The 12,471-nt window shown below is 37.5% G+C and overlaps 1 protein-coding gene across 3 annotated transcripts in view; it reads left to right on the top strand.

Annotated features, from left to right (window-relative positions):
• The window catches only part of Rpgr (retinitis pigmentosa GTPase regulator), a 55,520-nt gene that overhangs the window by 29,617 nt on the left and 13,432 nt on the right, over nt 1-12,471 (top strand). For 2 of the 3 annotated variants that reach the window (XM_047536603.1, XM_047536601.1), the window contains exons 12-14: nt 4,879-4,976; nt 5,366-5,431; nt 7,688-8,614. In XM_047536603.1, the coding sequence (XP_047392559.1) occupies nt 4,879-4,976; nt 5,366-5,431; nt 7,688-8,614 (1,091 nt within the window). The remainder of the gene's footprint in view (nt 1-4,878; nt 4,977-5,365; nt 5,432-7,687; nt 8,615-12,471) is intronic. The other variant, XM_047536604.1, reaches the window with a different exon arrangement.

Below are 12,471 nucleotides of genomic sequence, written 5' to 3'. Positions count from 1 at the left end.
AATACACTTATGATTATTATTAACACCTCGGTCTCGGTGCCTATTAGGTATAGATTTCATGCTTTAAATTTTAATCCAACTCTTTCACTATTATATACCTGTTCCACATAATTGTGTTCATAGACATTGGGGTAACTTAGGAGTGTCTGTATGGTATTAGAGGGTGTGTGCTTGGATGATAGGGGCAGGACCAAGAGATCAGAGAAAGTAGTAGATTTGAAATTAAGAAGATAAACCTGACTGGGCTTGGTGGAACAGACCTGTATTCTGTGACTTGGGAAGCTGAATCAGGAAGACCACAAGTTCAAGGCCAGACTCAGCAACTTCGCAAGGCTCTAAGCAACTTAGAGAGACCCTATCTCAAAAACTAAAAAGGGCTGGGATATGTAGCTCAGTGATAAAGTGCCCCTGGGTTCAGTCCTCAGTACCAAAAAAGAAAGAAGATAAACCTGAGCTTCAGGAAATAAGAACCATGGCACATAGTTTTTAGTATATTTGAGATCTAGCATCTAGGCAGGACCTTGATAATGAACTGATTTCCTTCATCTGACCCACAACTTTTGTATGTTTTCTTTTTAGTCATGGATGGGCACAGTACTTTATTTTTATGTGGTGCTGAGGATTGAACCCAGTACCTCACATGTGCTAGATAAGTGCTGTACCACTGAACTACAACCCCAACCCCTATATGGTTGTTTTTGAAATAAGAATCAGTGTCAAGGCTGGGTGCAATGGCGCATGCCTCTCATCCCAGCAGATTGGGAGACTGAGGCAGGAGGATCACGAATTCAAAATGAGCTTCAGCAACTTAGCCATGTGCTAATCAGCTCAGTGAGACCCTATCTCAAAATAAAATACAAAAAAAGGTTGGGGATATGGCTCAGTGGTTAAGTGCCCCTACGTTCAATCCCCTGTTTCCAAAAAAAAAAAAAAAAAAAAAATCTATGTCAAATGATGCTTTTCATTCCTGGACATGGAAAGTGTGGTAGATTCTGACAAGCACTATGTACATGTAAGAAAAGTATGTGGTTTGGGTAAAGTCATTTCCCATTTCAAGAGATTTAAATGTAAATATATACATAATTTTGTACCTAGATCAAAAGGAAAAATTTCCCTTTTTGTGACTGATAAAACTCTCTTGATAAGAAGTAGCTTATAATTTGTACTCAGTGTATAATACGACTTGTTCTAAATCATTTGAAGACTTTGTCTTTATAATGGAAGAAAACGGATCAGGGTAGGTCTTGCTGAGAAGGTGCCATTCATGCTAAAAAACATAAAGGATAAGATATAGCCACATAAATTGACAGTGTGCACATTCCTGGCAGAGAAAATAAGAGGCAAAGAAAAGGAAATACCAGTAGGGCTATAAAGTGAGGGAAAAGACAGAACAGGATGATGTTGGAGAAGAGAGTGAAAAATTATTCCTCAGTTTATATTCAGATTTGAATGGTTTTCTCTCTCTGTGTGTGTATATGTGTGTGTGTGTATGTCTGTGTGTGTGTGTGTGTGTGTGTGTGTGTGTGTGTGTGTCCCTAGGGATTTAACCCAGGGGCACTTTACTGCTGAGTTACATCCCCAATCTTTTTTATTTTCTATTTTGAGATAGTGTCTCTCAGTTGCAGAGACTGGCCTCAAACTTTGATCCTATTGCCTCAACCTCCTTAGTATCTGGGATTACAGGTGTGCACCACCATGTCTAGTTTGAATGATTTTTAAGTACAATAGAAAGCAATTAGTGGTTTAAAGAGTGGACTGATGTGTTCCAATCCAGTTTATATTTTAAGATGATCACTTCTACCTCCATGTGTATTCTAGGAAACCATATTAGAAATAAGATAAATACTTGTCAGCCTTTTTTTTTTTTGTAAGAGATGGCAATGTGTGGACCAAGGTCTTTGCAGTGGAGATTATTTTAAATACATTTCAGACATATAACCAACCAGACTTGCTTATCTTATTAACAGATTACACATAGGGGTGAAGTAAATGGAAGAATTAAGGGTTGTTCTTAAGCAATAGGATGATGGACAATTTGAGTAAGAAATTTAAGAAGTGAACCTGAGTTATCTATGAGACATGAAAGTGGAAATAATTAAGCAGGCAGTTGAAAAATACAAGCCTAAAGTTCAGAAAAGAGCTCTGAACTAGTGATGAAATTTGGAAACCATCAGTAGAGAAATGCTATTTAAAATTCACATAGTTGGTAAAACCAACTATTAGAGAGTACAGTCAGAAGAGAAAAGGGACCAGGATATATAGTCCTAATAACATTTACCTTTCTTAGTCTTATCTGTCAGTAAGGGAGGAGGAGGGAAATTAAGAAAGAGTAGTGGCATGAATGCACAGCTATGATCAAAGATCAAGGGAAAAGAGTTCAAAGAAACATCCAGTGCGTTTGGTATCCTGGAGATTACTGGTGGTGACCTCATCAAAGAGCAGTTCCAGGGAAAGATCACAGAAGCCAGAGTGATAAGTATTAAAGCATGAATAGGGAATGAGGAAGTGAAGAGGAGATAGACTGTAGATCATTATTTTGCCTGTTCGGTTATGAGATAGTCCATAAGAGTAGGCTAGCAGCTAAAAGGAACTATGGATTAAATGGGAAATATTGGAACACATTTATATACCTGTAGTCAGGAGAGTTTGGTAGCCCTAGGAGACAGAATGCAAAACTCTTGGAAGACAAGAAAGGCTGGCATGCAGAGCAGTCTTTGGTAACAGGAAAAACATTTTACATTAACAGAAAGTGAGAAGTTGGGTACAAATTTAGGTAATGGTATTATGTTTGTTGGTGAGAAGCTCAAGCACATCATGTCTAATGACTTTTCTTTTCTCAGTCTGAGACAAAGCCATCAGCTTATTAAACTACTCTATTTTCTAAACTTACATTTTCTTCTCTCCAATATACCCTGTGTAACACTTTTCACATTAATCTCCCTTAAGTCCAGTTCAGTTCCCATCTGCTCCACTGTCTTCAAAGGATCCCTGGTATTTATGAAAATAAATGTTCGCTTACAACTTCCAGCTGCTTTTCTGTCTTTCCCTCCCAGTAACCTTTTTTCTTATAACCTTCATTTATATCAGTAGTCTGCAAACTATGACCCGTGGGCCAAATCTAGCCAGCCACCTGTTTTTGTTAATAAACTTTTATTAGAACCCATCCATACCCATTCCTTCATGTGTTGTCTATGGCTGTTTTCATTCTACAATGTCAGAGGTTAAATTAGGAGAGAGACTATGTGGCTCACAAATTCTAAAATATTTACTATATGGCCTTTTAGAGAAAAAAAATTGAAACCCCTGACTTTGACCAAACTGAGCAATTCAGAGTATGACTTACTAGAAATAACATGGGCTGTGGAGTTAGACAGACCTGAGATTGACATTGGGTACCAGAATGGTCAATGAAGTATACTTTTCTCATTTGTAAAATGAGAATGTATGTTTAACTTTTCTTGTTGTCATAGGATTAATCCAACACATAAAAAAGTGTATGTTCCTAGGACATAGGAAGCCTTTAACCAAGCTGCTTTCTTCTGTCCATCTCTTCCTACTCCTTTGCTTTATTAGGAATGGGCTTCATTTTATTCCCTTTTCATCTCTATCTCTGCCTACCTCTTAGAACACTACACATTCTTCCATGCATCTCCTTAGTGAAACTTTTCCTGATTCCCAACATTCATGTGTGATTTCTCTTTCCTCTATGTTATGTTATTATATTCCCTTGCTAATTGCTACTTCTTAATGAACTTACAGTCTATGCATATCAAAACATCTGTTGTAAACCTTAAATATAGATAATGACAACAAAAGAATTAGCAGTTATTTAAGATGTTATTTCTGCATATTACCATACATGGAACACACACAAAATGGGTACTTAATCATTCACTTGAATTAATGTAAAATGGAGAGATCAGTGTGGTCTGGCATTTGTAGTTAAGACTTCATTAGGAAACTCCCCTCAAATAAATGGACAGGTGATCCAAAAGGATATAATGAGAAGTTTTAGAAAAATGTAAGGTCAAATAGAGTGCATGACTTTTAATTTTCTGCTTTATGATGTAATAACCTGCCATTTTCTGTGAAAGGTGCTTGAGGTAGTTATTTGTTGGTACATTTTAAAATGATCATAAAACTTAGCAAGTTAAAATGACAAACACTATTTCACATAGTTTCTGAGAGTCAAGAATCTAGGAGCATAGGTAGTTCTGGCTCAGTTTCACTCATAGGGTTAAAGTTACACTGTCATATAGGGCTGCAGTTATCTGAAGCTCTGAATTTCCAGCTCATTCATGTGGCCATTAGCAGAGGGCTTCCTGTCCTCATCGCATAGGCTTCTCTGTAGAGATGCTCACAATGTGGCTTCCTCCAGAGCAGATGATCCAAAAGAGAGACAACGCATGCACAAAGACAGGAGCTAGAATGACATCACAGTTATGTCTGCTTTATTTAATTGGCCATACCTGATATGATGTATAGGTGAACTACACTGGGGTAAGAAGCCAGAGGATGTAGATGATCGGGGCTCTTCTTGGGACTTGCACCCAAGAAGATATGTATCTTGAAGATACATATAGGGTAGTATCTAGAAGATATGGGGTAGTATCTATCCCAAAGGAACAGTATATACCTGTCCATATAAATGATGCAGTTATTATCAAATTGGTGTCAAAGTTTTTAAACCTTGAAAAAGAGATTTTAAAACACATATCACTGTGGATGAGTTCTATTCAGCTCCCCTGAAATGAGATCAAACGACTTTTGATAAAATTGTACCCATACATTGTATTACAGAATGATTTGTTTTCTGTCTAGTTGCTTTTCATATTTCTATTGAAATCTGGATTTCCTTTTTCCCTTTTAATCATTCAGACTTATTTCAAGATAATGTGACTAAAGAGAAAGAGACAGAAAATTCTTCAGCAGCAGATTCAGAAAGCCTTGGAGAAACTACTGATATCTTAAATATGGTAATGATTCTGTATCTATCTAGATACAAGTTTGGTGTAAGTTTTGATTCATGTGTTTGTGTGAACCTGTATGTGTTTTCTATATTCTCATGCTTTGGTTTTACCAATTTTAAACAACCTTATTGGTTAAAAATTAGCAAACAAAGTATAATTAACATGATGAAAAACATTTCTATTCTCACATCATTAATATAGCGATTGAGAGATTATATTACTATATGAACCGTTTGGCATTCATTTTACTTGTGTGTGTATGTGTATGTATATATATGTGTGTGTGTGTGTGTGTGTGTGTGTATTTAGAATGCATACGTGTATAATCATATATATAGCCTACATTAGCCTACATATAGCCTATATTTTTGAGAACATATACTTTTTTATTTCAGACACATATGATGAGCCTGAGTTCCAATGACAAGTCATTAACATTTTCGCCAATTCAGAAACAAAAGGTATAATATAGAAAATTGTTTCTAATATGGTGGATAAGAACAGTTTAAAGTTATTTTACTTTGAAAAGTTTCTGGGAAGAACACAAGAAAGGTAAGTATTCCCTTATTTAAGAATTTAAAGGACAGAGGAGCACAATGTAGATGACATCCATTTGTTTGTTCTGTTGGTATGTATTTATTTTCTGTGATGCAACCAGAGTGCTAGAATTTCACTCTTGAAATTTGCTCCTTGGAGTTACTAACTTAAGTTTTGATAGTTATATTTTCTTCTGTCTAGCAATAGTGCATAATTGTAGTTCTTATTTATAGGAGGCTACTGTTTATCAGAGTGGCTCTCTGACTTTGGTTGAGTATGACTTGGAATGAGTTACAGCTGACTTTACTGGGTGATATTAACATTTTTTCTAGGTCTGATATTTTCTGATTTTAGTGAAAATATTTGGTAATAAGTTTCAGTTTTTGGATTGGTCTTTAATTTGTCAAGGAGCAGATAGCATAAAACATGATTAAAATAAATATTTGGAAATTAATCAAAGACTATTCATGGGTGAAAAAGAGATCTTTAATGAATAACAAATAGCAAAAGGAAGGAGTAGTCTATGTTTTCCACAACCCTGGAGAAATAAAAGCCTTCCCTTAAATTATTTGCTTTTCCTGGCTTTAAGCACCAGTGGGATAAAAGGATGAGGTGTTTGGGGATTAAGAAAATAAAGTCGAGAAATTCTAGTGCTTTTGCCACATTAAGATAAAAATTCTTCAAACCATAGCCACTGAAATGAAAGAAAATCTTGCTAAATCATAAAAAGTTAGAGCCAGTCCTCATTAGACTTATGTATATCAGTGAGAGTCATGGTGAATAACAGTATGCCTTTGACTATGGGAGTGCCATTCTCCTACCACAGCTGTGGAAGCTTAACGAATGTTAACTGCTTTAGTTACTGACTATACTTCCATCTTTCCTGTTTCCTTCCTTTGCTCTTATACTGGGCTTTGCCTCTTCTGGGCTGCCTTATTGTTCTGGGAAAAGAAAGGCCACATACATTTAGAAATCAGTTCTGACTGTTGGGCTTTTTTCTCTTAGGGTTCTGGAAAGAACTTTCAAATTTTAGCCCTTTGAAAATGATAGACCTAGAACAAATAGAAGAGGAAAACACTTCCTTTTAAGCTGATATGTATTTTGTACTTAGATAGTCCTTTTAAGTTTAGGCTCCACCAGGCCTACTTTAGTGAGTAAAAAAATATTTGTTATACCATTTCTCTATATCAGTCTGTTAATTTGTAACTTGTCCTGGTTCAATAATTTCTTTGGCAAACCTCGAACCTCTTCCTATGCCTTAACACTCATTACAATCTATAAAATTTGATTTTGTGAACTTTTACCATTCAGAGATCCAAATTTATCAGATATTTGAATCCATTAGGTTGTAGAATTTAGGCCAACAATTTGGTTTTGCCGTATTTTGTTCAGGAAATTATTTTCATATTGTTGATATATTATTCAAATCTCAATGTTTGATTTCATAGTTTTTACCTAAATCTTGCATTTTGCCCTAAGTATTTTTTCTTTTTAGTGATTTTTTTCATGTTTAAAAATTATTTTAAAGAATATAATAGGGTGTAAATTTTGAAAACCCATATGAAGATTTTATTTAAGAAAGAAAAACTTTTATTAGCATATAAATAAAAAAAGATTTCATGTGCAGTTTTCATTCCTGTTTTTTTCTTCTAGAAATAAGCTATTCATTTTTTCAATTTTAAAAATTTTCATATTTTGATTTCTTTAATTTTGTGGATTTAATGAACTCAAAATACTAATCAAAATTCAAAAATTAAAAATGATAGAGAAGGTAGAAAAATTATACTGAAATGATACATGCAAGTGCAGCATAAAATTTTAAACAGCATCTTGCAAAATCAATCTGGAAATGTCATAATGTAAGAATTGATTCCATTTGAGGAAAAGGGCAGATAATAAATATTGATGGTGTTGTGATTAATGACAAAATTAAGGCAGCTGATTAAAATTGAAAGTTAAACAAACACAGATACATGTTACTAAGTCAAAATTAGATATACTACAGACCTAGATAGTGGCATAAGTTATCTCTAAAGAAAATAAAACCTCAGCAAAATATCTGGTAAAAGTGGACATTTTTATTCTACTTTTAAAAATGTAAAATCTTGGCAGTAATTTATAGAAGATAAGTTACCATTGTCAACTAATAGCAGTATGATGATTACTTCAAAAATTTACAGAAACAAGAAGCAGTTGAGAAACTGATTCAGCCTGCAGCTTGTACTGAAAATGATGATGATAGTAATGAATATGAATATGAAGAGGTCTCAAAAATGAAAGAAGGGAAAGCATGTAAGAAACAGGTAGTTCAAGGGATCTTCATGATGCAAGCAGCTGAGACTATGGAAACATTTTCAGATGAGGAAGTAGATAATGACTCAGACCAGGAGGAGCCTCAGGCCAACACTGATGAAAAGGGTTTACAAAAAGAGATATTTAGACATGAAAGTAAAAGTGATGTTGATGAACTGGATACTAAGGAAGTAGAAAAGGAAAGTGATGGAGAAGAAATAGTCTCTGAGAAGAATACCGAGCTGATGGAAATGGCAGGCCTGAAAGATATAAGAGAAGGAGAAGAGAATATAGAATGTTTACCATATGATACATTCTTTGATGACTTACCACAAAAAGACCTGAATATTGAGGATGAAGAAAATGAAGGTTTTTCTCAGGAAAGGAATAGGCAGCAAGATATAATCTTTGACCCTGAAAGAGAATTGATAGAAGAACCAGACAGTTACATGAAATGTGAAAGCCAGAGACAGAAGGGTAAAGCCGACAGATTCCAGCAGCCCAAGTCAATAGAATTTGGTAGTGAAGAGAAAGATGATGAAGTGGAAAGTGATCATCACATGTGGTTCAGCAGAAAGTTTGTCGAACAAGGAATTGACACTGAACCCAGAATGTCCAGATTCATGACAAAGTATGATTTTAAGTGTGACCAGTTGTCAGAGATACCAGAGGAGCAGGAAGGAGCAGAGGATTCGGAAGGAAGTGGCATAGAGGAGCAAGTGGTAGAGGCACATAAAGAAAATGTGGAGGTGGAAGGAGAAACAAAGGAGGAGGAAGCAGAAACCCTGTCAGATGACTTTTCAGACAGAGCAGAGGTGAGTGAAGGCAAGGGAAAGGCAGAGGATGGGACTGAAGGTAAAGGGGACCAAATCTGTGAGGAGGGTAGTTCAGAAGTGGAACAATGGCAAGGGAAGGAAGAAGGGGAGAAACGGGATGAAGAACAGAGGAAAAAGGAGAGGGACAAAGACCACCAGGAAGAAAGAAACCAAGAGATGGAGGAAGGAGAAGGGGAGGAGCAAGAAGAGGAGGAAAAGGAGGAGGAGCAAGAAGATGAGAGGGAGGAGGAGCCAGGAGAGCAGGAGGAAAGGGAGGAGGAGCCAGGAGAGCAGGAGGAAAGGGAGGAGGAGCCAGGAGAGCAGGAGGAAAGGGAGGAGGAGCCAGGAGAGCAGGAGGAAAGGGAGGAGGAGCCAGGAGAGCAGGAGGAAAGGGAGGAGGAGCCAGGAGAGCAGGAGGAAAGGGAGGAGGAGCCAGGAGAGCAGGAGGAAAGGGAGGAGGAGCAAGGAGAGCAGGAGGAAAGGGAGGAGGAGCAAGGAGAGCAGGAGGAAAGGGAGGAGGAGCCAGGAGAGCAGGAGGAAAGGGAGGAGGAGCCAGGAGAGCAGGAGGAAAGGGAGGAGGAGCCAGGAGAGCAGGAGGAAAGAGAGGAGGAGCCAGGAGAGCAGGAGGAAAGGGAGGAGGAGCCAGGAGAGCAGGAGGAAAGGGAGGAGGAGCAAGGAGAGCAGGAGGAAAGGGAGGAGGAACAAGGAGAGCAGGAGGAGGAGCAGGAGGAAAGGGAGGAGGAGCCAGGAGAGCAGGAGGGAGAGAATAAAGAGGGAGAGGGAAAAGAAAGAGAAGAGGGAGAGGGAAAAGAAAGTGAAGAGGAAGAAGAAAGTGAAGAGGAAGGAGAAAGTGAAGAGGAAGGAGAAAGTGGTAAGGAGAAAGGAGATGGGGGAAAGAAAGAAGGAGAGAAGGGAGGGGAGGAAAGAAATAGAGAGAAAGAGGACAGGAAAGAAGGAGGAGGAGATGGAGAAACAGAGGAGGGAGAGAGGGGAAAGAAGGAAGGAAAGGGGGAAGAGGAAGAAGGGGAAGAGGAAGAAGGGGAAAACGAAGGAGAGGGACAAGAGGAAGGAGAAGAAGGAGAAGGTGAAGATGAGGAAAGAGATGGGGAAGAGGAAGAAAGACAGGGGGAAGAGGAAGACGGAGAGGGGGAAGAGGAGCAAGGTGAAGAGGAAGGAGAAGAGGAAAATGAGGAAGGAGATGGGGAAGAGGAAGAAGGAGAGGGGGAAGAAGAGGAAGGAGGGGGGGAAGAGGAGCAAGGTGAAGAGGAAGAACAAGAAAATGAGGAAGGAGAGGAGGAAGAAGAGGAAGGAGAAGAGGAAAATGAGGAAGGAGAGGGAGAAGAGGAAGGTGAAGAAGGAGAGCGGGAAGAGGAGGAAGGAGAAGAGGAAGGTGAAGGAGAGCAGGAAGAGGAGGAAGGAGAAGAGGAAAATGAGGGAGAGGGAGAAGATGAGGAAGGTGAAGAGGAAGGAGAGGGGGAAGAGGAAGGTGAAGAAGAGAGGGAAGAGGAAGGAGAGGAAGAAAATGAGGAAGGAGAGAGGGAAGAGGAGGAAGGTGAAAAGGAAGGAGAAGGAGAAAGTGAGGAAGAAGAGGGAGAAGAGGAGGGAGAAGAGGAAGGAGAAGGGGAAAATGAAGAAGGAAAGGGTGAAGAGGAACTAGAGGCAGAAGATGAAGAAGAGGAAGGAGAGGGAGGAGAAGAAGAAGGGGAGGAAAGGGAAAGGAAGGAGAGGAAAGGGGAGAAAAACAGGAGGAATAGGGAAGAGGAGGAGGAAGAAGAGGTAGACAATGAGGAAAAAGAGGGGAAATACCAGGGGATGGATGAAAAAGAGAAGGAAAGTCAGGGTAACAGAGAAAAATCAAAAAGAGAGAGCCAAATAAAAGGATCTGTGAAATGTGACAGACATAGAACATACCAAAAAAAGCCTATAACTAACCCACAAGGAAAGGGGAAAGAGCAGAGGTTCAAAATGTCGGTGCAGTCAAAACAACTTTCAGAGAATGGGCCACCAGGTTCCAAAAAATTCTGGAATAATGTGTTACCACATTATTTGGAATTGAAGTGATAGACTTCAAATTTGACCTCCTTGTGGCCAGTCAAATCATTTGAACACCTTGCATGTAATTGGCACTCATTTTACTAAATTGATTTTGTACTGTAGTATTTTACATATGGTAAAGAAGCAACTGATGAAGGTTGTGTTAAGGGGTCAAAGGCAGCAGGAGGCACTGCAAAATTGGTTCCTCATAAACTAGCATCTCATTGTATTTTTGCCCCAAATTATAAATTTATAACCAGAAAATATTAAAACATCATAACAGATAATTGACATTATATTTTCAACATTAAGTCAGATTTAGGAAATAGAAATATACTATAAGAGTATTTTGTTTGTATATATAATCAATCTATTTAAAAATAGTACAGATCCTTAAGGGCTATCAGAATTTCTGAGTTCTTATAAATATGTTAGCACAGTTTTTCAGTCTTTGTCTACAAAGTGACAGCTATGTTCAGGGCTTACATCCTAATTGATCTCTCTAGTGGCAGTATGTCTAATGAAATGAAGATTTATTTAAATGTATAATCTGAATGTATGTATGTATATCAGATGGGCAAAGTTCTCAGTAAGCCCCAGTTTCCTCATTCATGAAATGGAGTGGATGAGACAATATAATTATAGTCCCTTCTAATTCTTAACCTTCTTTCCATTCTGACAGACTGATTTGCTCTATCATTTTTGTTATTTGTATATGTTTTTAAGGAAAAAATACTTTAAAATTAACTTAATTTTTATAAACTATTTTCTACTCTTAACAAGTTTTGATGGCTTTAATGTCTCTTGTCTTCTGTAATTCTGTATTTCTAAATTCCTATAATTTCTGAGCTCTAACTGTACTGTCAGAACCTTCAAACCCAGTTTCTGTCATGTGCCCTTGATGTATTCTTCATTGACTATTCTGTAATTCTCAGTATGTCTATTACATGTCAGAATGTTACCAGTAAAATAAAGATTAAATGTGTACAGTCAGTAATTGTGTGTGAAAAGAAACTGTCTAGTATTAGATATTGAATTTTAGAGAGGCTAGATTTCCACTAGAGTAATTTCAATCTTCTTATAAATTTTTCAATCTATATAATGCAGTTAGTTTGATTGTTGTGTATTCATTGCTGCCTTTTCAACTAATTTCCTTTCCCAGTCACTTCCATATTTTTGACATGAGGGATTTCTTATACTTTAATCAAGGGAAATTTTGATAGTAAACTTCCTGTAAATTTTGTGTAGATGAATACTTTGCTCATTTAATTCTCTTAAGTAAAAACAAATGTGAGAAGAAAGACTAGCAAACAAAGTGAAGTATTTTCTAGAAACAACTGTAAATTGTGTCTTAACTGCTGGAATCTCTGGTAGCTTCCCATAGCTAACCAAGTACATTGATTTGGCATTGCAACCTGCAACCAAATTCTACCACATTCTTTAAGTGCTTGAGAAGTAAGATTAATACTGTGATAAAATGTATGTGCCAAACATGGTTATTGAAAAGTAGACTTAAAGGGATTAAATAAGATGAATGATAGACACAGAGTTCATAAAGTAACTCAAGGGAGATGAGAAACTCAAACTCAAGTTAATAATGTTAAAGATAGTGGCATTCATCTTCCACTTGAGATAACTGGTCAGCAATACTGAGATCATGTTCTAACGTGCACATCTTAGTATTTGAACTGGTCTGGATGTCCACTTTTAGACGACATTTCTTACCCATTTCTTTGCATTTCCATGGCCAAAATCTTAGAAGTAGTAGTTTCTATAGGCATAGTGTTCTGGTCAAAAGTGCACTGACCTAGTCATTTTGAGGC

Source organism: Sciurus carolinensis, chromosome X (assembly GCF_902686445.1).
Source record: "Sciurus carolinensis chromosome X, mSciCar1.2, whole genome shotgun sequence".
In the NCBI taxonomy this organism is placed as follows: Eukaryota; Metazoa; Chordata; class Mammalia; order Rodentia; family Sciuridae; genus Sciurus; species Sciurus carolinensis.
Note: the sequence above shows the minus strand (reverse complement) of the source record. Positions and strands in the feature narration are given on the sequence as shown.